This window comes from Carassius auratus, chromosome 34 (assembly GCF_003368295.1).
Source record: "Carassius auratus strain Wakin chromosome 34, ASM336829v1, whole genome shotgun sequence".
Classification (NCBI taxonomy): domain Eukaryota; kingdom Metazoa; phylum Chordata; class Actinopteri; order Cypriniformes; family Cyprinidae; genus Carassius; species Carassius auratus.
This window is the reverse complement of record NC_039276.1, coordinates 12,428,021-12,453,531: the sequence shown is the minus strand read 5'-3', so window position 1 is coordinate 12,453,531 and position 25,511 is coordinate 12,428,021. Positions and strand designations below refer to the sequence as shown.

Sequence of the window (25,511 nt, the reverse complement as noted above, 5' to 3'; positions counted from 1 at the left end):
TTTAAAGTTAACAATAACAACACTAATATGGCAAAAGTGTTTAATTCGTTCACAGAAGGAAGCACAAATCAGTCTTTCAGCTTTACAGCTGCTTCACCACAAAACAGGACAATAACAAACATCACCTTATTTGGTTTTATTTGGTTGATGATTCCAAACATCACAAATATGTAAACAACGTCTGAACACTGACCTAGAGATAGCATCCTACACACTAGCTGTTCACAAACAGAGTAGCAGTGTGGCAAGGTGCTCCTCTCTGCTGCTGTCTTTGTCTCGTCGAGGCGTGAGTGATTAAGCTTGCGTTAGGAGTCATTATCTGAGTGTTTGCACAGCTCCGTCTGTCCTGAATGGGCCCAGTGGGTAAACACAAACGTAATACAGGATACACTTGCACAAGAGACTCAAGGCCTTTTCATAGTCAAACACACACACTCTCACCAGTGCCATTCATTTCCCCCCAAATCTCCACTGACTAATTCAAACATCTTCATTATGGTTAAATGAGTAACATGTGGCATCTTCCCAGAATTATTTAAATGTAACATAAATGTACATTTTGTTGATTTGTGAAGCCATTGTTGTATAATGCCTAACCAGTTTAACTATTACATTTCCTATTCAATTTAGGGTGGAAACCATTGCTCAGGTCTCATTAAATGATTAAAAGCTTAATTTCACACAATGATATGAATGACGACTCCCGAGACAAACCATAGAAATAATATTCGTTTCATAGATAGATAGATAGATAGATAGATAGATAGATAGATAGATAGATAGATAGATAGATAGATAGGGCAGTTTTTTTCCACACAGATGACTGTCAGTGGCCCCTGGTGATAAAGGGGTTGGGGCCTGAAAGTTGTGGGCGTGTCATTGCGGGTGGAGTATTTTCACTCCACAGAACCTCTACGGAGTGAGTAATTACTGGCTCCGCAGCCAACCGAGGGAACACACGCTCTGTCACACAGAAAAAGAGGTTCTCAACAAATTAGTGGAAGATTCTGGCGTGGAATTGTGGAGTTTATACATGTTACAGTGTGTGACTCCGATGGACTGCTGGGAAACACTGAAGGAACTGACAGAAAGCTCATGAAACCTGTTGCTCTGAGCACTAATGCGAAAGGTGAACTGATTTATTTTTTATTATTCACCCTTATTATATTTTTTTAAAAGGAATTTATTTTTGGATTGTGTCAGATTTCGTTTTCATATTTTCTTCTCGATTTTTCGCCGTCTTTTTGGTTGTGAATCCGCCGGATTGCGTTCATCGGATGCATTCACCTGCCATGTGGAATTTAAAGCAGATCCGAAAGGAAACCTAGGCTTAAAATGTTACTTTGTTACAAAGTATCTGCGGGAAATGAACTTTCGACCTTAGCACGGTTTACTCGGTGAATGATTGACCATTTAGTCCACGGATGCGCGTGCTTTTCCATGGTACGTTCTGACGCTCAGTTCTATGTTTATGATTTTCTGTAGAATTACTAAGCTGTTGTTTGATTTAACTTTAGTCGTTTTCTTACTCTTTCAGCCCGTGTTTAGGATCATGGTCTGTATGAAAGACACTCACACAGTTGGAAGAAAGTGTGCTCGGGATCTGGAATGAAACTTCACTGTGATTTACAACCTTGTGGACTGTGGACATGCTGCTGGAGCAATTAAGGTTTCCTTTTGGGATTTCTTCTTTCCGAAACACAGCAATAAATTAAAAAAAGAAAGCAAGGAAAAGGGAAAAACCTGAGCCGAGGAAATACTCAAGAATTGAAATTGAGAGTTTTTCAGTACGGGGAAACCTGCAGATGAGCATCACTTCACCATGGAGACCTCAGGGATGCACCCGGTCAGATTTTGGCTGCACGCTCTGCTGCTGTTGCAACTGTCTCGGCTTGGTGATGCTGCCTCTAAGGATATAGTGTGTGAGCCAATCACTGTACCGATGTGCAAAGGGATTGGATACAATCACACCTACATGCCCAACCAGTTCAATCATGACACCCAGGAAGAAGTCGGCTTGGAAGTGCACCAGTTTTGGCCACTTGTCCGGATCCGTTGTTCCCCGGACTTGCTTTTCTTCCTGTGCAGTATGTACACTCCCATCTGTCTTCAGGACTACAAAAAACCTCTGCCCCCTTGCAGGTCCGTGTGCGAGAGGGCTAAGAGGGGTTGCTCTCCCCTCATGATCCAGTATGGGTTTGAGTGGCCTGAGCGGATGAGTTGCGAGCAGCTGCCCATGCTGGGCGACACCGATCGGCTTTGTATGGACCGGAACAGCACTGAGACCACAACTCTTTCACCTTTTTTCCCCAAACCCACTCCCAAGGGAACAGCACGACATAGACCCACCGTGAAATCTGCTCCACCTCAGAAGTGTGAGCGTGAGTGCCATTGTCGAAATCCCCTAGTGACCATTAAACAGGAAGCACATCCTCTCCATAACCGGGTACATACTGGCTCTCTACCCAATTGTGCTTTGCCTTGCCACCAACCCTACTTTTCCCTGGATGAGCGTACCTTTACAACCTTCTGGATCGGCCTGTGGTCAGTGCTGTGCTTTGTCTCGACACTCACCACTGTTGCCACTTTCCTCATCGACATGGAGCGTTTCCAGTATCCAGAACGGCCGATTATCTTCCTGGCTGCTTGTTATCTGTTTGTGTCGCTGGGGTACATCGTGCGACTGCTTGCGGGCCATGAGCGTGTAGCTTGCGAAGGCTCCGGCAACCAACAGCACATCCTCTATGACACCACGGGTCCAGCCCTTTGCACGCTAGTTTTCCTGCTCATATATTTCTTTGGAATGGCCAGCTCCATCTGGTGGGTGGTGCTTTCCTTCACCTGGTTCCTGGCGGCGGGAATGAAATGGGGGAACGAAGCCATCGCGGGTTACTCGCAGTACTTCCACCTTGCTGCTTGGCTCGTCCCCAGTGTCAAGTCCATCGCTGTCCTGGCTTTGAGTTCGGTGGATGGAGACCCCGTGGCTGGGATCTGTTACGTCGGCAACCAGAGTTTGGAGAGCCTACGTGGCTTCGTATTGGCACCGCTGGTCGTCTACCTCTTCACTGGCTCCCTCTTCCTTCTGGCTGGATTTGTTTCACTCTTCCGTATCCGTAGCGTCATTAAACAGGGCGGCACCAAGACGGACAAGCTGGAGAAGTTAATGATCCGGATCGGGCTCTTCACTGTCCTGTACACCGTGCCCGCAACTATAGTGGTGGCTTGCCTGTTGTACGAGCAACATTACAGGCCAGGCTGGGAGCGGGCCCTGGCCTGTTCTTGCCCGTCGGAGCGCCAGCAGCTTGGCATGGGGCCGGACTATGCTGTCTTCATGCTGAAATACTTCATGTGTCTTGTAGTAGGGATTACCTCAGGTGTTTGGATCTGGTCTGGGAAGACTCTGGAGTCCTGGAGACGTTTTGTGGCACGGTACCTCCCCTGTAGGACCCGGAAGCCACCTGTAACAGGCTCATCCATTTACAGCGAGGCGAGTACCGCTCTCACAGGCCGAGCTGGAACAGTACCCACAGGGAACTATCACAAATCAGCACCTTCATCACACATCTGAACATTTGCCAGAAAGCCCCGGTCCATTATAAACCCTACAACTGTCAAACGAGTGAAGCATGAAGTGTGCAGGTCATGACTCTGAATCACCAGGTGTCTGTTCGACTTGATGGAAGGAACAAATATATTATGAAGGATTTTTACAGGCTATTGGTTGTTTAATTGTAGCCAAGATCTTCTCATTCACTGGTCTAATTTGCAGAGCAATGAACATGTTGATACTTTGTGAGGAAATGCTAATTAGTCTGCTTTACAATTGTTGCTAGCTTCTTTCTGTGTTTGTTTTTCTAGACCATGAATGATGGAAACAATAAGATGTTTAATACTTGATATGAGTCAAGATAATTGAGGGGTTCGTGGAGATATTTAATTTATTTGTGTATTTTTGTAAATTATATCTTGTATAAACAGTCGCTCGGTTGTTTTTGTGACTTTATCAGGAGGATTATTTTGAGTACCGTCTAGTCTTTTAATTTACAAATTTGTTCTAAGATATGAGGTGCTTTCATGGGTTCTCTGTGTAAAAAAAAAAAAAGAACATTTCAGCTTATACTGTCCAAGTCTAGAGAAGAAGCAGTTCACATTCACCTCAAGTTGTTGCAGGCAGTTCTACACAGGTTAATGCTCACCAAATGTTTTTCAGTGTCCCTCAAGAGCCACTTATCAAAGCTATCTCCCCGCTGATAATAGATGGTTGGTTAAGCATCTATTGGGCAGTGTTAAATGATAGGATGTGTATGTTCCAGCTATAGAGTTTTTAGAAGAGTCTGCAGGTCTACTGTGTGAGCTTGACTTCCCTCTTGTGGTCAATGGTTCAATATTCATGAGGCTCAGGTCTTAACCAGCAGCCATACTAGGTTTGTTGAATACAACTTGTTTTCGGTCTGTTCATTTCCTTGTCAAGTCTCATAATCCAGTTTTTGGTTATTTTATGTAATTTCACCTTATTTGTGTTTTGAATCAGAAAACCAGTTGATGCACTTTTAGCAGACAGAATCCATAAATGTTGTTTTTGTAGTTTTCAGTGGAGCATTAAGGTGTAATATAAGCATTGATTGGCTACTTTTATGGTCTAATCTGTTGTAATATTACCATTTCCTGTGTAGTCTTTAAAATGTCTCACAATTTTGCCGCATGTCTGGTTGTGTACATACTCGTTTGGCTCTATACAAATGTAAATCTTGCAGAAGACGTGTCCTTTTCTGAGTCCAGACTGCAACTCTGTACATATGTTTTGTAAAAGATATGAAATACAGTGCTACAATTTTAAAGAGATTCTTAGATATTTATGAAAAGTTTCTTTTAAACATGTTTCTTTTGTTTCTCTTACTAGTAGAGAATAAAAGTGAAGAGCAATCTTTGAATCTGCAAGTCAAATGTTTGGTTCATTATTAATTATGATTTTTTTTTTTTTTACTCATGTTTTGGAGAAAGGAAAAAAAAGAACAACTATTTACCCAGATGATCTAGATTCTAATGTTTTGTTAGTAGAATGCTATCAATTTGGTATTTTTTAAAGGCATTAAAACCTGTAATTAATTCCTGTGTATATATGTATTTTTAACATTTACACAAATACAGTTCTAACATTTAATTAGCCCTTTTTGTGAAAGAAAAGTGTTAAATTCCCTGGATAATTTTTTCACTGTAATGCAACACAACAGACCACCGTTTTGACCGTTTGGAGTGACCTCGTAAAACATTCTTCAGAACTACAGAAATTCAGACGCGTCACATGATTAGTGTTTATTTAAAATACTCCATCTGCAAATGATTTCAATTAAAAACTGACAGTTCACAGCTAGTAGCCTACATAGTAAGCAAAAAACAAACAAAAGAAACCAGTCTGTTTTTGTCTCTATGGTGTTCTGCATAACGTCACAGCCAAAGGTGGGGCAAAGAACGAGTTCTGTCCATTCAAATTGGTCTTGGAGTGGCCGTTGTTCCAAGAAAAAGCCCTACGAAAGAACGGCATTGGATCTGCGGATGCCCACTAGGTTATCTGCACTGAGTGATCTCCTCATGGCCACTCTGCTCAGATCCTTGTACTTATCCTCACATAGTCTTGAGATAGCCTTTGAAATAAAAAAAACAGTTTATATGAGAAAGTTGGTAATTAAATTGACCCATTAGAAGAAGAAGTATGACTTGAGGACATTTTGTAGGTATGCTGCCCACCTCTAATTTCTGTGCGCGTTCGTTGCTCAATGGTTCCAAAGGAAAGCTCAGGTTGTTGTCGTCTGCTAAAGAGCGCAGGTCAAAGTAATACTTGGCGTAGACGCTGGCCGGCACGTTAATGTTAAACTGTAGCAGCTCCAGAAAATGTCTCTCCATCTCATTCCTAAAAATTGTATAGAGATTCAAGAGTCAGGATTGTCTTTTCTGGTTTAAAATCACAGATAATAGTACCAATGTAAATAAAGCCAGATAAAACCAGATATTAAAGCAGACAGATTTGAAAAATGAGCAACATGAAAACTATACAATACATTATTGGCAAAGCTACAGTCCAATTTTCTATATTTTCATTTGTCTTTAGTGTCACACGATCCTTCAGAAATCATTCTAATATTTTGATTTGGTGATTATGACTATCAAAGAAAACATGTGCTGCTTATATTTTTTTTCCAAGATTGATTCGGTTCAGTCGCTAGGGGCAACAAATGGAGTGGGCGAGAGGCTGGACCATTGTAGAGGAGTCTGAGAGCACTTGAAGCCCGCCAGCCCAGAGACTCACAAAGACTGCTTCAATGAAAGGGATGAAAATAGAGCGAAGGGGCAAAGAGGAGAGAAGAGGGCCATGGCCTTTAACATACACAATCATCGAGAACAGACACGTCCTCCCATAAACCTGTCTGTGTCATTTATATGGATATTGAGACATCAGAACAAACAAAAAAACAAGGTTTTGAAGGGTGTGGTTTCATTTTTTTGAAAACCTTGCATGCTTGTTCTGAGGGATATGGGAAGCCGTGAGGTCTGTAGGAGCTGTAGACAGGAAAGAGTTAGGAGTGAAGTGAAACAGGGTACTGTCTCCTCATTGCAGCACATCTTGGATTTTGGAAGGTGCGTTGATGTATCACATCAAGACGTTTTGTTCTAGATTATTTTGCTGTAACATTTGAGCAGAACACACACTGACTATATTATCTCACTCACATGTCCTCAACAGTGATGTCTTTGAGGATCTGACAGTAGTCGACGTTCCACACGGCCTGATCGTCCCAGACTTTCGAGGCCAGTAGGATGGCTCCCAGAACGATCCTCTTCCAGTTAGATGGGCAGATGTCCAGCTCGGCATACGTCAACAGCCTCTCTAAATATACCTGCAGCAAAGACAGCGGACACGAATGTGCTCAAAAGAGGGTCTTCCAAGGGTAACTTGTGATATGGCATCATTCTGTGAAAATTAGAATGAAAATACTGGCAACTCTTGAACATTTAGTTCATTAACACTAGTGTAACTTATGAAAAATCTATTAATAATACTTTTACAGCTTTTTATAATTTCAGAAAGAAATAAGGAATTTGTCTTGATGTTATTTAATCTAGGTTAATGGTCATTTCTACATACATTTGAAAATTTGAGGGTTGGTTAAGTTTTTTTGTTTTGTTTTTTACTCAAGGTTACATTTAGTTAGACTCCTGAACAGAGATCCTGTATTAGAACTGAATCTAAATTAACATTGAGCAATAAGCTAGATTTAATAAATGCTGTAAAAACTGTTGTTCATTGTTTGTTCGTGATACCTTAAAATTCAACCTTATTGTAAAATGTTTTATTACACATATTTGATTGTAAATAATCATAAGTTACTGGTTGTGAGGTAAAAGGAGGAAGTTGGAATCGAGTCTGGACCAATACTGGCTAAACGAACACATAATGATCCATTCTCTGGTGCTCTACTGTCCTCTAGTGGACATCAGGAATATTTATCTAAGCACCCCAATAATAATAAAAAAAGCCTCTGCTTTATGTTCGACTCTGTCTTTTTCTCATTGTACAGAATACGCTGAAAATGGACCAGTCCAGTCAGAAGGGCTGCTATTCTCTTACCAGAGTGACGATCGCACACTCGGCTGTGAGCTGTGCTGCACTGAACAGTGTCCGGACGAATCGGTAGATGAGTTTGTGTTCGGGGTCTGTGCGCGAGTAATCATCAGGAACCTGCTCCCTCTGCCAAAGGTAGCATTTAGACACATTATATGCTAAATATGTTCAAAACTTCAATTTCAAATGCATTTTACGGTTTATTTAATAGAAGTGTAAAGTCATTTGAAACTTCTGAAAACTAAGACCAGGCAGTCGTTGCCTTATGGTTAGAGAGTCTTGCTCCGGTGTTTATTCACGGTTTGTGTGTTTGTTCACTACTCACTGCTGTGTATGTGCACTTGGATGGGATAAATGCAGATCACGAATTACAAGCATGGGACTCCATACTTAAATACACATCACTTTCATATTTTAAAATGTCATTATGAAGACACCAAGACACCTTCTACTATTACAAAGAGTCGCTGTCATTGTGGTAAGTGGTAGACTTTAACCAGGTAGACTTGACCATATGGGATAACAGTGAGAAAAAATAACGCACTTCTTACAAAGTGTATGTAATATGCCAAGTCCCAAATAACAAAGGTAACTGACTGTTAATGCTTTTCCAAAAAATCCATTTCAAATGGATTTTAAACCACATACAAATCAGATCAAATGTGTAAATCAGATTGCAGAATTTTTTTTTGGCTCAGACTAAACAGCTAAACGGATTTAATGCACACAAAAAAAAATAGATACTGCAGCCTTTCTGAACAAAATCAAACAATGATTATAAAATGTGGAATTGTCCAACAGCTGCAGATGTTACTAAAAAACAAGAAAAAATAATAGGTTAACTTACAGATAAGGGGTGCATTCTTTCATCAAAGATGTCCAATGACCTATCAGAGTCCCTGAAATGGATTAATTAATATTTTTTAAAATCCCAGAACACATTTAAATTTTAAATGCAAAGTCTTATTAAAATGTGTGGGTCATATGATTTGCTTTTGAGAAAAGAACATAATCAAACGTACCTGTTTTTAATGTGATAATATATTGCTAATGTGACACTGGAAACAGAGAACAGAGAGGTAGTCAACATACAAACCAAAGCAAAATAAAGCAAACAGTACTCTCTCTACCTTTTCATTTTGCTAATTACTTTTTGGTCTGTACTCATAACTCATTAATTTCTCCATTTTACTATAAATGAAACTGCAGAAATAGTAAAACTAAAATGTTTTTATAAAACAGTGAACTGTCACTGACCATTTGATTGTGCTTTTCAGGTTGGGCTGACTGACAGTACTGTCATCAATGAATATCGTAGAGCAGGAGCTGTACTTCTTCGAAAGCAGCCCAGGTGAGACCTTCAGGAAGAATGAACATTTAATACACTCGAAAACCATATAACCAAGCACAACCACTAAACCGAATCCATAACACATTTACTCACATGGTTTATGTGGTTGCTTTTCCTCCTGTCCCGTACTGAAAAAAGACAAAAGCAAGTTATACATTTCATTATCAAATACTGACAAGCTGTGCCAGTAGCCATTTAACAAAGTGACCTTCCAGCTATTCAAAGTTTGGTCAGAGCACTAGTTAATATGCAGCTGCTAACAAGCAGGTAAAATGAAATTATAAACTCATTAGATTTAATTTTTAGAGACACTCACCATCCGTCTGTGACTTGCTAAGGAAGATCGTGCTGGCACGGGCATGATCTGATGGGTTGGACTCTAAAGCCAGATCTAGAAGACAGATAATCAATCAATCAATCAATCAACAAATGGGCATCCAAGAATGGGTGCTACATGCTTGATACCAATAAAATATCAAACTTTCAAAATTATTTCACACATACACTACCGTTTTCAGCAGTTTCGGGTTAATCTGGTTCTCTAATGTTTTTTAGTCTCAAATGTTTTAAGCCTCTTCTGCTTAACACAGATGTATTTATTTGATACAGTGAAAACAGTAAAAATGTTTGAACAGTTTTCTATTTTAACATATTATAAAATGTAATCTATTCCTACGATGGAACAGATGAAATTGCAGCAGTCATTCCTCCAGTCTTCAGCGTCACATGATCCATCAGAAATCATTCTTATAGAATGACTTGGTGCTCAAGAAACATTTTAGTATTCATTCTTTTACAAATGTAAATTAAAATCTTACAAACTGACCCCAAACTTTTGAACAGTTGTGTTCGTTCAGTATAGCATAACATTCTAATATTCCTGTTCATTTGATCTGCCCAACAAGGCAAATCCAAGAAAATCCAAGCAAATTCATCTTTAAACTGAAACAGCCCCCTATAAGGGAGATAAGACGGTATGTCGTCCTGCTCTGAGTGCTGATTGGCAGGGGCATGCTGCTACCCGCTCTTGCCACAGAGGTGAGGGAGGGGGGGCACTATAAGCCTACTGTATGGGCATTGCAATAGAACAAAGTGAGCTCACACCATAAGCTCCGCCCACATCGCCGTGTGCAACAGAAGCCAAATCCAATTCATCAAAATGAATAAGCAGGCATTAGAGTAAAGTTTTCTTCTCTTCAAACTTTTCTGTTGCAGGTCAACAACTATGAAACAAGTGTAAAGCAGGGTAGTTAAAGTTCATAAGATTGTAAGTTATAAACTGACTTTATAAGTAGCTATATGAAAACATATTGATTCTGTTTAGATAATTCAAGATAACTCTAGCAAACTGCTGGAATTCACATTCATTAAAATATGGTCACAGCAAAGCGCAGTGGACTAAAGGTACATCCAAACACGTACTCTAATAAATGAAAACCAGGAACAGTCTTGATATCTTTCTCTAACCCAAAAACTCTCATCCATTTCCTACCCGAGGAAATGAATGGCAAGGCAGAGTGAGAATGACTGGTCTAGAGGAACTTTAGTTAGGGCTGAGGCCCTGAGAGATTGATGGACATGGGTGAGAGAGAATGCTGACTGATAGGGAGGTACAGGAACGCCTGGTGACAAGGCAGCTTTAGTCCAAGGGCAGCAAACTAGAGCCAATTTTATGTTCGCTAACTCAGTAATCAAACGCAAAGCTGACATCACATTGATGGCAAATACAAATAGTGGATCACACACATAAAGATTAGACAAAGATCTCTAGGGTGTCTGTTATAGTGATTTTACTTCACCTCACCTTTTTTTTGTGAATGTTTTTTGTTTTTATGAAATATCCATATAGCATATAGGGTCAGTAAGAATATTTAATGCTTTTAAAAGACATCAGTGCTCACTGAGTCTGCATCTATTGTTAAGAAATACTATAAAAACAGTAATATTTTAAGTTAAATACCTGTTTGTTAGAAATTACACACCTGTATACATATATATATATGTAGAATAACTTTATTATTGTACCAAACTGACACTTCTATTCTCCCAGCACCAAAGTCATAAATGACCCCTGGAGATAGGGCAACTGTCCTCACTGAGGGGAGGAACACGCTATAGTGTGGCATAGCACAGCGATTCCCAACAAGGGGTATGTGTACCTCACAGATAGATTATAATTTTCAGTGCTGGCAATGCAATAAAAATAAATATTTCTTGCATTTTGCCTCTCTTTTGTTTTGGTGGTAATTAAGGAGTATGTACATTTTAAGATATAAATGATTGGGAAACATTGGAATACCACACTAGAGAGAAACGATACATGAATACGGTGAGTCTTATCCAAACTTAACCTCTAAGCACCGAAGGGAACAAAACATGCCTCGTGGAGATTCCCAACAAGAGAGCGAGATAAGGAGAGAATGCAGCTGTCCCAAGATCTACATAACTGGGATGCCAGGAATACTACACATTTTTGATCTTCTCTGCCGATTAAACTTAGAATCGTTTTTATTCTCATGTCCAACAGAATTCCAAATGAACGAAAACCTGGAATCACAAAGGATTAACCGCAGCCATAGTGGTGAGATGAAGATGAAGACATGTTACTCTAAATACAGCACTGGAAGTTATTTGTGCGTGTGTGTGACTATATGCATCTCCCCTAAGGGTAAAATAGCTCAGGCAAAATAAACAGCAGTAAAGACTGCAAACAATCCCAGGAGGCATCTCACACATGCCAAACACTAACAGATATCCTTATGAGGATCTCCATAAACCTTGTTTCTTTCAATAACATTATTAAGTGTAGCTGATTACTATAATATGCAATTGTTATTTAGACTGAAACTGGCATAGGCCAATCACTTTCAGAGCAAACCAACAGCACTTCAGGTATTCCGCTCTTAACAGAAACCCGACCCATGAGATGAAGAGGTCAAGGCATCGGATCACAGCAGTAGAGCTCCTCAAGGCGCAGTGGCACACAAATGTGGAAACACAAGTGTAGAATAGAATAGAAAATAATTTTGTGGTGTCATGGACCAACGCTTAAGTTAAAGATTTAGTTTTCAAATCTGGTTCTGGATAACTCCAAACCTGCACATTTCGAAAGGGTGCTTAGTTTTGTTTGTGGAGATTCACCTCGAAAGTAAAAAAAAAAAAAAAAGTCCAACACCTGTTTGTATTATTATCACATAAACATTAAAGCGATACTTAAACTCAGAATGAAAACTTTGTCATTAATCACTTACGCCCATGTCGTTCCAAACCCATAAAAGCTTAATCTGTCTTCTGAACACAATGTAAGATATTTTGAGAGAAAACCGGGAGGCCTGTGACTGTCCCATTCACTGTCAAGTAAATTACACTGTCAAGATCCAAAAAAGTATGAAAGAGATCATCAGAATAGTCCATCTGCCATCAGTGGTTCAACCGTAACTTTACGAAGCGACGAGAATAATTTTTGTATGCGAAGAAAACAAAAATAATGACTTTATTCAACAATTTATCTCCTCTGTGTCGTCAAAGCTTTTACAGGTTTGGAACAACATGGGGGTAAGTGATAACTGACTAAATTTTCATTTTGAGCTGGAGTAACCCTTTAAGACCTAGTTCAGATTTGTTTGAGCAGGGTTAGTCCAGAAGTTTTATTTCCACTAGTAAGACTGAGCAATCATGGTCACGCTCAGGGGTGTCAAACTCAATTCCTAGAGGGTCAGAGCCCTGTAGTGTTTAGATTCAACCCTAATTAAACACACCTGATCCAACTAATCAAGTCCTTCAAGCTTATTTGAAAACTACATGGTATGTACAAAACTCTGCAGGGCTCCAGTCCTAGCACTAGTACTTACCATCGGGCACCTCTCGGTCACTGATGTGCTGCAAGTATGGACCGGTGTCATCGCTCAGGTCTGTGTTGATCTGATAGTCCTCCAGACGCTCCACCTGCCGGGGTAGTTTGGGGCTCCCACTGGGGGACACGCAGCAGGACACTGTATTTCCCATGATGATACACAAAGGTATGTGCTATACCTGATCAGGTGTGTTCGTCTAGACCGCTTCTGTCATTAAATGTGAATCAATGGATCCAACGAATGAACTCAAGCTAAATGAAGGTGCATGAAAGGCTGAAATGGACACTCAGATCTGTGCTGTCTTGCTGCTCCAGACTCGAGAGAGGGATTTTACTGTCTGTGCCAGTCATATAACGGGACTCCATGCATTTAGAGACAGTGCGACAGAAGACCTAAGGCTTTAACATCCGAGTAATAAATACAACCGGATATAAGACAGGTGACTGACAGCATATCACTAGAAAATATCAGTCTGAGATAACTGAATACAGATTTGTTCTTTTAAATTAACCGCACATGCTAACTGCTAACGGCTAATATTGATTCATTGTGAATAAGCGAGTTATTAGCCGCTTTGCTAACTGAAATAAACCATCCCTTTAACTCTGATTTAAATGTCTGAATGTGTCCTAAGTTAGGCCGGTTTGGCGGTTCAAATCGGGAACGGATGAAATATCCCCTGAAGAACAGACTTCCAAGCATTTATCCGTCATGTACAGGGCAGATCTGTGTTAGCTGAAACTCTGGATCCAGTAATCACTCAAATCCTCAGGCCTTCGGGTCCGTAGCGAGGGAAAATTAGGCTTCTACGCAGCAGATGAATAAAGACTTGTCCGTTTACAAGCGTCTAATTCAAACTCCGGTTTGTTTAGAGTTATTAGATTTTGTCCACCGAGTTTCGTCGGAGAGTCCCCTCGTTATCCCCTCCTCTTCGCCGGGCAGTGCAGCAGCGATCCACTCCCCGCCACCACCACCATCTGCTCCAAGTGACGCAGGTAAGGTCCCGCCCCTTTCCGACATTCCATCAATTACGATTGGATGAGCTACCAAAAAACATAAATATCTGTTTAAGAATTGGTTATTGTAACCGTCAATCACGCCGGCTAGCTGAAGGTTTATACCCCGCCCATTTACACACCTCTTTGTGAATAGAATGCAATGGAATACTAGCATACTGCACAGTATATCCCGTACAGTGCCTACTATTCTTTAGTGAAATAGGACGTGTTTAAGTCAGCAAATGGTGTCTAGTTATCATCTCTGAAATAAAAATGTATTTTTGGGGGTTTTTGGGTTGGCAGTGGTATCCCTCTACAACACCATATAGACCTTAAATACCAAGCATATTTTACAAAAAAGGAAAATATAAAAAAACTGCCTAGTTTGCCACTCCAATTCAAGAATGACATTATTATAAAATGTTAATCTAATTTTGCTAAATACAAACAGAAAAATGTGAGTTAATATAATTCTTCAGACTAATATTTTTTTTTATATATATATATATATATATTACACACACAATATTTTTTTTGTAAATTACTAAAAATTTCAGGGAATGACAAGTAAAACATTCAATTTTAAAATAGAAAGACTGAAATGGTATTTTCTTGTAAAACATAGTCCAATAACCTTTTGTTTACAGCTTTGAAAAATCATGTTTTACATGCACATCAAGTTGTGCATTGCACTGCATCTCTACCCACAACACCCATTGTGCAGTATTAGTATTTTATTAAAGATTTACATTTGTGTACAAAAGAGAGGTGGGGGGAACAACAAGTATACACAATTGTATTGTAACGGTAATTGAGTGCAAAGCATCTAAAAATGTAAGCCAAGTCACAGAGTGTATATATAATACACTTCTAAACACTATAAAATCCTACCAGTGCTGTACATCATGTCCAAAAAGTTAAAGCTATCATACAAAAAGTGCATGATGTGTTTGTCCAAAATGAATGAGATCAAACATTGCTTCAGACTGATTGTTTTTTTCTTTTCTTTTTTTTGTATGCATGGAGACAAACACACATAGTAGCATATTTCAGAGTTCACTTTGGCCAGCATGATAGTAGGTCAATCTTATTGCATATGGGGTACATACAAGTGGAAAAAAAGTTACTACCGGTTCAGAAAACGAATAAAGATTCAATCACTGAAAACAGACAGAATTTGCATTTCTCTGAAAGCTGAGGTCAGTCTGTCCTCCGATGTACCAATTCAGAGTCTTGTGTCAGAACATAATTGGTTTTGTGAGGGAAATCAGGTTGCATAAGCAGTTAAACTGCAGATCTGGACCACAAGCGCCTGCTGTGGAGAGATTGCTTCCCCAATTTGTCACGCCTGAATGCATGAATGACACGTCAGGCTGTCGGTTTGAAGTTTAGGAGTCGCAGCAGATGATGCACTTGCTAACAGATGACACGGGTACATTTCCGTACAGACTGGATTTGTTGATGGGCATTTTTAATTCATAGTCTGTTAACATCTCATTTAAAACTTTCTGTGCTCGATGCAATCAATTTAACTGACTTTTTTTTTTTTTTTAACAATTATTCATCAACTTTCAACAGAAGCAACTTTGTAAACAAAATACAACTTGTGTTGTCGAAGGCAAATTGTAATAAGTTTCCAGCTGTCCAGTTGTTTCTTGAAAGCAACTCAATGTGGAAAAAGGAAAAATGCAATCAAGAGAAATCTTAATATATATTTGAAATAGCTGCCAAAAATGCATATGCAATAATAGATAACATGTACTCTTTACTTATGTTATCACATGATCAAATACAAAGACACTGCGTCCCAGTTGTTAGTGTTGAAATGAAAAACTGACCATATAACGATATCAAAGCTAATGTAATATTTATAAAACATGCTTTAGTTTATAATGCCAGCGACAGAATGTATTGGACCGTATGTCATCCAATCATAGCTCTATGATCTAGAAGCATAACACACAAGTGATCTGCTGAATATGATCAACATAAATGGGAAGAAATGTTTCAACCTGGAAAATATACCAAATTCCTGACATTGTAATGTGAATTTTGGTGTATAAGTGACCAAATGTCTGCAATAAAATAACCTTTTATATTGTGTATGTGCAACTGTTCCTACTGCAATGGCAGTATTTTATGAAATTGAAATGATTTAGGTAAAAAAAAAGAAAAAATTTGCCATCCTAAATGTGCAAAATGTCAAAATCGAAATATTCATGGGCTATAATCTTGTTCTGTATATGATACACAATATATCTGTTTATAAATGGCATAGATTCTGTAAATCAATATTCATAATTTTATATAGTTTGTTCATATTTAAAGGTAAAAATGCCAACTTAAAACACAAGAGCACTAAACGCAAATAAAAGTAACAGTCAGACACGTTAAACCTTTAGAATCTCAAGAGGGAATGATGCCAACTCCAAGACCAAATCTTTCTCGATGCCTACCATGCTATTAATCTCCGTCTAATTATTATTATTGTACATTATTTGTATCTTTTTTTAAAAAAAGTTAGGGACATATTATACACCAACACAGAAAAAAGGTAAACGTTTTCCCACAAATCCCTCTTCTGAGTTTCCGTTTGAGTCCAGGAGTAAAGATGCCTGAGAAAGTACTTTGTGTGTTTACATCCACCATAAAGTTCTCAGCACTTTTTTTTTTTTTTTGTTGTTGCTTGTTTTTGTCTTTTAAATGCATGATCCAATATTTCTAGAGGAGATTGGTGTTGACCAGGGGGCTTCTGTTCAGTTCCCTCATGTGCTTGTGTGTTCATACAGGCAGTCTGTAGCAATTTAAAATAAGAAAACATTTAGAAAACATGCTTCCGTGTCTGGCTGACTTGCCCTTTAGTCTCTGTACACGTAAGTCGGCTAGAACGAAGGGAGAACGGGTGGTACGTCACTCTGATTTGTGACAGTACAGGTCTTTGAGTGCTTTGAGTTCCTCGATGAGAGTTTTGTTCTGGTTCTCCAAAACGGCCACACGGTTCTCCAGACACTTGACATATTCCTTTTTCTTTCGACGGCACTCGCGAGCAGCCTCTCTGGAGGAGGAAAGAGATGGAACCAATGGGCTGAAAGTCCAAATTGTAGTTTTAATGCAGCTTCAAATGGCTCTACATGATCCCAGCAAAGGAATAAGGGTCTTAGGGTCATATCTAGCCAAACCATCTGTCATTTTCTGACAACCCCCGCCCCCACCCCCCCAAAAAAAACATTTCTATACTTTTTTTTTTAACCACAAATGCTTGTCTTGCTTTAGCTTTGCTTGCACATGAGCATCTTAACTTATTACGTAATCCTGTTGGATGGGTCAAGTGCGGTTAGCTCTTAATCTGTGCCCTCCGGTTCAGAAATGCAGGGCGAAAAACTCCATCTCACTTTCTCCTCCAACTTCAAAATCATCTGAAGCTCACGTTCGCTTTGTAAACACTGAGGCGGTGTTTCCGCCTACATCACGCATAACCTTGCAACATGATTATGTAATGAGTGAGGTCAAGCTAGTCCAAGATGAGCATTTGTGGTATAAAATGTTAATTTTATTTAGGAAATTCTTGATTGTTTCACTAGATAAGACACTTCTTTCTCTGCTGGGATCGTGTAGAGCCGTTTGAAGCTGCACTGAAACTACAGTTTGGACCTTCAGCCCTCACTGAGGTCCATTATTAGGAGAATGAATTTGGAATGTTTTCCTCAAAAACCTTAATTTCTTTGCGACTGAAGACAGAAATACATGAACCTCTCAAATGAGATGGGGTTGAATAAATTATCATAATTTTTATTCTGGAAGTGAACTAATCTGTACTCGCTATTTCTACAAAATATATTAACCAGCACAACAGTTTTCAACATTGATAATAGTAGGAAATGCTTCTTGATCAGCAAATTAGAATGATTTCTGAAGGATCACTGAACACTGGAGTAACAGCTGTTGTAAAATCAGCTATCCCATCACAGGAATAAATAACATTTTAAAAAGTTTTATAATTGTTGGTGCCGATAGCTTCGTGGCCAGTGTGCTGACATATAGTGCTGTTGCGTGTCTGGCGTTCAGAGTTCAAGTCCCGGCTTGTGGACCTTTCCCGATCCTGCCCCCACCCTCTCTCTCTCCCACTTTGCTTCCTATCTACAATACTGTCCTATCCTAATGAAAGGATGAAAGGTTTTTTCTTCCCAAATAAATGAAACCTTCGGTTGGCAAAAGACGCTTCATTCAAAAATCTTACCAACCCCAATCGGTAATGGACATATGTGAGTATTAACTGGCTGACTTTACGTGGTTTGCTTTTACCAAAAAGTTGATTTGGTTTTTACCTGTTCTTCATGAGGCGGACCTCCCTCTTGCGCGTGGCCTCTTCAGGAACTCCCTGACTTGGCAAAGCCGGAGAGGATGCCATCACCACACCTGGAGCAATAGTGCTGGTTTGGGCAGTACGAATTTGATAGGTCTGAACATCCCCAGAAGCAGCTTAAGGGCGGACAAAACACAACCGACAAACAATGAATGAAAAGTTTTGAATTAAAGCAGAGAATACAGATGGATACATTCAACTTTCAATAGCCCAGATACTAAGGCAAACCGGTAAAACGATATCAAAATTGATACTATTTACTTAAGCAACATTAGTATCCTTAAACTCATTGGGACACTATTTTCAACATTTACAGAGGTTAATTTGTGATTTTTATTGCCATCTGATTCCAGAACATCTGTGTTTTTCTCCCACCATCCGTGTAAAAATTCCCTGGCCAAATGACTTGTATATTCTTTTGACAAAAACGAAGGTTGTGTGGTAATTTAATTGCCGTTTGAAACCACCAAGATTCCCTTTTAAAACTGGCAAATACTGTACGTCAATTGTTGTGCTTTGCTGTAACTTCCATTTATATTTATTACCGAAACTGCGGGAAAGTATTTAAAAAAAAGAACTCGGGGAATATAGTCCAGCTCACCTTGTACCACCACTTGATTGCTTGGCACCAGAATTTGTTGACCGTCACTGGTCTGGGCGTACTGCAGGATGGTGGTCCCCGGCTGGGCTGCTGCTGCATTGGTCATGGTGAGAGTCTGCAATCCCTGCACTCCGTCTGTACCATTATTCGCAAGCTGAATGGCTCCACCCTGTGTAATGGCGACTGGAGGAAGAAATGGCAATCAAGAGGTTGTCATTGATTAGGTGAGAAGCTTTGCACATGGAACTATGTTTAAGATCCAAATATGTTGGGAGTTGTGGTCTTATGGTGCTCCTGACATGCTGAGGATTATAAAGTGTGAGGTGCAGATTGAATCTCAAAATATCTCAATCATGTACTCACTGTACTGGCCGCTGCTGGTCTGATATATCGGGGTTGGCACAGTAACTGTAGTGATGGCAGGCGCAGTGTCCTCCTCAGATTTCTCCTCTTCAATCCTTGGAACTCCCGGAGCGTCTGATGATAGGTCATTCAGGATTTTCCTATAAATCACACAAAGCTGTTGACTTGGAAAATCTCCTTACAATAACCACTGAAGAACATTTACATACCTATATGAGGGGCGTCTAGAAAGAATCTCTCTTCGTTTTCGGGAGTCCGTCACACTGTCCACTGACTCCTGTGAGTCCTCACTCTCCGCTACTGTGGAAATCTGATCAACAGACAATTCTTACATTTTTAGACCTGCCTGCCTATATGGGACACATATCACATAATTGCATGTTAAAATCTTTGCTGGTAAAATCATTCTGGGCCCTTCACAACTCACTTTCAACTGTTTCTGTCTGGCTGGCGCTAGAGAGCACTGAGCACCAAAACAGTAAGACATAGGAAAAGTTTCTTCCAGCATGTTAAATGTTATCCCCACTGTGCAATAAAATGAGCAATTCCCAACTATCCATACTTCTATTTATCATACGTATGTTAGTGACTTAATATATCTTACATCTACCCACATTCCCTCGCATAATTTGTCTAGAGCACTGTACATACAATATAATGGTTACTGTCTCCTGTCTAATGTTTTTACATATTTATTTCTACTCACTTATTTTCAATCTTTGCTATCTGTGTCTTGTCACTTGTCAACCTGTCTGTGCATTGGAAGCTTCCCTCACCAAGAAAAAGTCTTTGTGTGTGTGTGTGTAAGCACACTTGGCAATAAAGCTCTTTCTGATTCTGATTAAGAGAATCACGTGAGGTGATCAGAATACATCAGGGATGAAATGGATCTTGTCACCTGACAATCAGTCATAAACATGTAGAGATGTTGGAAGTGTTCATTTCTCTTACCTGGACCGTCTGCACCTGTGGGGACTGAATGACTGAAGGTTGAGCAGCCTGAATCACTCCGTGTACCTGCACTGTCTGACCATTGGGCAGCTGCACCAGGGTGACTGTGGGCGCTGAGGCACTACCGTGTCCGGCAGCCATTGTTACCTATCCAATATCACACATACATTCAAACACAGTCATCCTGCCACTAATGTCAGACTCTTGATTGAAAGTTTAAGCTCTTCATGTTTCAAAATAAAACATTAAGACCTGAATTAATTTGATGTACTGTACAGTAAACAATCGATTGTGTTCCCACCTGTGCAAGAGTGGCGATCTGGGCCTGTGTGATCTGTTGGTTCTCAGTTTCAGAGACTGCAGTGTCTGCACCCTGCTGGGCATCGGCTCCCGACTCCATGGTCATTGAGTTAGCTGCTAAGAAACAGGATGGAAATTGCAACATACTGAGTTTACATTTTTGACACGTGTACAAAGAAACTATCTAGCCCATATTTTGAAGTAGACAAAAACTATCTAGATACATTTCATGTTTTAATCATCATACATGCCGATATCATGTCATCCCACTGAAAAATGTCATTTAGTTTTCCATTTATATATTGTATATTGATAGAATAAAACCAAAGAATACACAGCATGTCAAAAACCACATTATCATTTTTATGAAAATGTCATCAAAGGCATCACTTACTGAGCCCCACACATAACACGCAGGAAAAAATATAAGGCTAGATTGTGTGCACAATTTACTAATTCTTTCCCTCAATGTACTAAAACGTGCACACGATTACTACCGAGTTCCCTCGATTTACAATTTAGTTCACTTGATTTATTAATTGTGCGCACTACTAATTCGTTCCCTCAATTTGCTAAATTGTCCGCACTAACAAATAATGATGAGAATATATTTAAAACAAAGATAATATTGATGAAGAAAATAATAATTTTAATAAATTCCGCAATAATCCATACAAAAATAAGAAACTGGTGATTTTGAATTACCGTATTTTCCGGACTATAAGTCGCACTTTTTTTCATAGTTTGGCTGGACCTGCAACTTATAGTCAGGTGCGACTTATTTATCAAAATTAATTTGACATGAACCAAGAGAAATGAACTAACCGTCTACAGCCGCGAGAGGGCGCTCTATGCTCCTCAGTGCTCCTGTAGTCTTCACTGAGCAGCATAGAGCGCCCTCTCGCGGCTGTTAGATGGTAATGTTTTCTCTTGGTTCTTGGTTCTAAATAAATGCGACTTCTAGTCCAGTGCGACTTATGTTTTTTTCCTCATCATGACGTATTTTTGGACTAATGCGGCTTATACTCAGGTGCGACTTATAGTCAGAAAAATACGGTACATAAATGATCAACACATGTTACGCAAGCTAATTCCTCTTAATCAACACTACAGATGAAGTGTACATACATCTAAGAGGGAAACCCAGACAAAATCTTCACACCGTCCACTGACTCTGGTAAGTCTTCACACTCTGCTACTGCAGAAATCTGATCAGACAGACACAGAAAAGTCACTATATTAGGCAGGAACTTTTGACAAGTATCATCAAAACATGACAATAAATGTAAGATTAGACCGAGTTCCTTTTTTCCTTGTCACTGTGACTTCTATAAATGAATGTACATTAAGTTTAATGAAAGTGCTTCACAGCATCCTGGTACCATCACATTCATTGCATCCAAGCCAGTGGTATTGTAATGCTAATTGGTACTGTAGTACTAGTTTAGCTGGGATTATTGTAACATGATTAAGATATGAAAACCCAACCTAAACAAAGTTTCATATCCACTAAAATGTTTTGTCCAGTTTTATAAGACAAGCAAATCAAAATTAAGCTCGAGGGTTTCTTGGAAAAGGTTGCTAATTTTAGAATATACATATATAGCCACAAATTAGTTAAGTATGGTTAAGTTGTTCCTGTGCTGCAACTTTTTTTAATTGGTTTAATTGAATTATTTGACATTACGTAGGAAAAAAGGGCACAAATTTCCTGCACTCAAGATGAGCACAGTAATGAATAAATACATTACATGGCCATTTGGTCTAAAAACTGAGACCGCAACATTGCATGTCCATTGACAAATGCTTCTTGTTCAGGGAAACTGCATCAAATATGACTTGCCTTCATTTAAAGTTGCTAAATGTAAGATGCAGAAACAAACTGCTAAATCATTGCTGAACATGTTTACGCTCAGGGTTCTGTGAAATCTAACCTTTGTTGCTTTAGCACAGAATACAGGCAGGTCTCTCTCGAAACATACAACTTCATACGTCCCACTAAGAGATGCAATGCATTACAGTGCACAGCAGAAAAGAATTAAAATCCCACTGTGAATTTAAAATCTTTGTAGGTTCTCATTAAATAAAGTCCAGTGTGTAACCCCAAGGTGCTCTGAAAAGCTTTATTTCTGCACTGGTCTACAATAACATCTTATATTAGAGTGTAAAATTACAAGTGCACTGCCCAGTGATAAAAAATAAGTACTGCAATAAAGGTGTCATCATATAGCTTTTTTTTTTTTTTATTGAAAGTGCATCACAATATGCTGTGATTGCAGTCCTGACTTCTCTTGACTGATCAGCATTTGTAGACTTTGGAGTGTCTGACCTCTAGGCCTCTAATAGTTGGATTAATTTACCCCACATACAGATAGCAAGGCTATAGGTTTTCATGAATGAACCTGTGACCAGCTTCTTTCAGCATAATAAGAAAATAATAAGAAAAATAAGAAAAAAAAGCCATTTTTAATTACTAAAAGAAAAAATTATTTGCAAAAATAGTTAAATGGGTTTCCTGAACACTTCCTATTGGTCAAAACAACAGACAGTAACCTAGAATGGCGAAATTATACTCATCTGCTTTAAAAAAATATATATATATATATAAAATTAAACCTTAAACCATACTAAATGTTTGTACCATAATGTTAGTATGATAATTAAAATATCATATAATAATGATTTGTGATCATATATTAAATTAATATATAATGATAAAATGTCTAAAATAAATACATTAGAAATTATAACAATGTTTTATTAACCTTAGTGGCTGTTTTTAGTTGTGTGTGAAACAAAAAGGTCGACCGAGCACTTTGAAACAAAAATATGAGAAAGGGAGAGAGAACAAGCTCCAGCATGGCAGAGAGCCTGAACTGACAGTAATGTGATCTCATCTGTGGCGTGATTGGTCATGCATAGTTCTCCCTCTACTTTTTAAATCCTATTTTCTGCCAGACGGATTATTCTAGGAAAAGTAGCTGTTGTGCATTTATAGATCTTTACATCTAAAGCCATAAGCATGCATCCAAACGACAGCATATAGATATTACAAAATAATTATTTGCTTTTTTTTTTTTTTTTTTTTTTTTTGCCACTGTGGAACAGATCATGATCAATGCATTAAACTTTTTTATTAAATACTTTTTTACATCTTGCATTTGATTAAGTTGGTGCAATTTAATATCCAAATATGTAATACAATAATGAATTTATTATGTGCAATGTAAAGAAGGTAAATGTGCTTGAGGGTGCGCAATCACAGGCAGAACAGAATCGTATATAATGAAACATTAATAACCCAGTCCTACAGGATCAGTGTGTCCAATAAATCGCAGAGTGTATCAAAGGACATCAGAGAAGATTAAATTATTTCTGAATGATATTATACCCTGAATCCACCCAGAAGCACACATTTTGTCTAGCCAGCGTGTGAAAGAAGCCAACAGGAAAAGGGGAAAACCCACATCTATGATCTGCACAGATGGTTTGAGAACACCAGAGATGTTATACATCCATATTTCCTTTCATTTTAAATTTTCAGCCATACATTAAGATTTCCCACCCTGGGTTTGTGTTGCTCTCCCGTTTGCCTCCCCTCCCTCTCTGCATGCAACAACTACAGCCGCCATGATCTCTTTGTTTCCAACGGGCCGAACCCAAACCAAATTTTTATGCTACTCGAGACGAGCCCTTTCCCTCCGGACACTTGTCTCCTCTTACCGATACAGACTCCCTCCGTCACTCTCGAGCCCTCGGAGCTCCACTTTTATTCAGGCCGACACGTAAGAGACCGCGTCAGGCTACACCTCCGTCGCGTCACCGAGAACAACAACACAGAGAACGAGACGAAAATCCGATCATCAACCCCACTGCACTGAGCGAGAGCTGCCGAACAGCGTGGCGGAAAGAGTCGAGTGGTGACGGATATAGACGAAGCGTTGCCGAAGCTTAACGAAATAGTGCGAATACGACATACTTGAGAAATACTGTTAAATGAACCTCGTCACATGTTTCTAAAATGGAACATTATTTAGCCTACTTAGAAATACCAAATTAATATCAAAATATAAAAAACAGTCTTACAGTCTGTCGAAGCTGGTTCCAACTGGTTAACTGGTAGGTGTGACCAACTGAAAAGTGCCCTAAACCTCCCAGAAGACCAGTTTAGAGCTGGAACAACCAACAACAGCTCAAACCAACTAATGCTGGTTTGAGCTGTTATTTAACTCATCAGAGATTTCCTCAAAAAGCTTTAACAGTGTAGACTATCTGAAATCCATCATACAGGCCTATACGCAAAATACTGCAAAACGTCATGTTCATCAATTAATAATTAATTCAACATAAATTATCCAGACAGAAAAGACGAATCACCCCTATTATTTTCACTATGGCCAACTTTGGCTTTTCTAAATGAATATGCAGAGCTGGCAAACACACTTATCGTGGGAGAGGAATAACATGACAAGCAATTGTTTTTAGTTTAACAATATTCTTATTATATCTTAGAAATGTGTCAACGTCAGGAAAATATTATTGGCATTTCTCTTCTACATTTAGGAGAACATGAAATACGGTGACTTCTGGAGCCATCGTGCAGAACATGTTAATAACAACAACAAAAATAATATTCCTGATCATATAGTGAAACACTCAACATGAAATAAAATCTCCAAACTCAAAAACCAGAAAAAGCAATTATATTCAAATTGAATTCTGATGGTAGTCAATAAAGACCTGTATAGAGTCCATTGTTTTGTTTGTATTGTTTTTATATGATGTTGATTCAATTTAATAGATTGCATTTTTGACCTAAATAGACATCTCAACTCAATGTTTTTATGAGATTGGAAAAAATGAATGCTCTCATGAAGCTAAAAAAAAAGCATGCTCCCATAATGCTGAAAAATGGGAAATATTGACCTTTAATAATAATAAAAAAGGGTTCATTTCTAACGTGGCAGCTGCTCAAATAAAATATATCATTTACAGACAATATACAATATGCTCAGCATGCAATATAGAAAAACTGTATATACACAATACACAGAGTATACACAAACTAGATGACAGACGGCAAGAAAAAAAGTCATTTATCCTTTTTGCCCA

The 25,511-nt window shown here is 38.9% G+C and overlaps 3 protein-coding genes across 8 annotated transcripts; 1 reads left to right on the top strand and 2 right to left on the bottom strand.

Moving 5' to 3' along the window:
* The first annotated feature begins 786 nt into the window (after positions 1–786).
* Positions 787–5,110, top strand: LOC113053226 (frizzled-5-like). Of its 3 annotated transcripts, none has more exons than XM_026218082.1 (3): positions 787–1,129; positions 1,311–1,443; positions 1,538–5,110. In XM_026218082.1, the coding sequence occupies exon 3, from the start codon at positions 1,823–1,825 to the stop codon at positions 3,566–3,568; it is 1,746 nt and encodes a 581-aa protein (XP_026073867.1). In that variant the 5' UTR covers positions 787–1,129; positions 1,311–1,443; positions 1,538–1,822; the 3' UTR covers positions 3,569–5,110. The 3 variants fall into 3 exon arrangements, with proteins under 3 accessions (XP_026073867.1, XP_026073868.1, XP_026073869.1); XM_026218083.1 differs by having other exon boundaries at positions 1,308–1,443; XM_026218084.1 differs by lacking the exon at positions 1,311–1,443.
* Positions 5,111–5,288: 178 nt separating this feature from the next.
* Positions 5,289–13,808, bottom strand: LOC113053227 (cyclin-Y-like protein 1). The gene is made up of 10 exons (XM_026218085.1): positions 12,821–13,808; positions 9,286–9,360; positions 9,063–9,097; positions 8,876–8,976; positions 8,641–8,676; positions 8,466–8,517; positions 7,625–7,744; positions 6,727–6,893; positions 5,746–5,908; positions 5,289–5,642 (listed from the first exon to the last, which is right to left on the bottom strand). The coding sequence occupies exons 1-10, from the start codon at positions 12,972–12,974 to the stop codon at positions 5,526–5,528; spliced, it is 1,020 nt and encodes a 339-aa protein (XP_026073870.1). The 5' UTR covers positions 12,975–13,808; the 3' UTR covers positions 5,289–5,525.
* A 732-nt stretch (positions 13,809–14,540) lies between these two features.
* LOC113053225 (cyclic AMP-responsive element-binding protein 1) lies at positions 14,541–24,280 on the bottom strand. Of its 4 annotated transcripts, none has more exons than XM_026218077.1 (9): positions 24,123–24,280; positions 21,528–21,607; positions 20,401–20,516; positions 20,100–20,246; positions 19,358–19,458; positions 19,149–19,288; positions 18,786–18,968; positions 18,147–18,300; positions 14,541–16,876 (listed from the first exon to the last, which is right to left on the bottom strand). In XM_026218077.1, the coding sequence occupies exons 3-9, from the start codon at positions 20,503–20,505 to the stop codon at positions 16,732–16,734; spliced, it is 975 nt and encodes a 324-aa protein (XP_026073862.1). In that variant the 5' UTR covers positions 20,506–20,516; positions 21,528–21,607; positions 24,123–24,280; the 3' UTR covers positions 14,541–16,731. The 4 variants fall into 4 exon arrangements, with proteins under 4 accessions (XP_026073862.1, XP_026073863.1, XP_026073865.1 ...); XM_026218078.1 differs by having other exon boundaries at positions 20,401–20,513; XM_026218080.1 differs by lacking the exon at positions 21,528–21,607.
* Between the last annotated feature and the right edge of the window lie 1,231 nt (positions 24,281–25,511).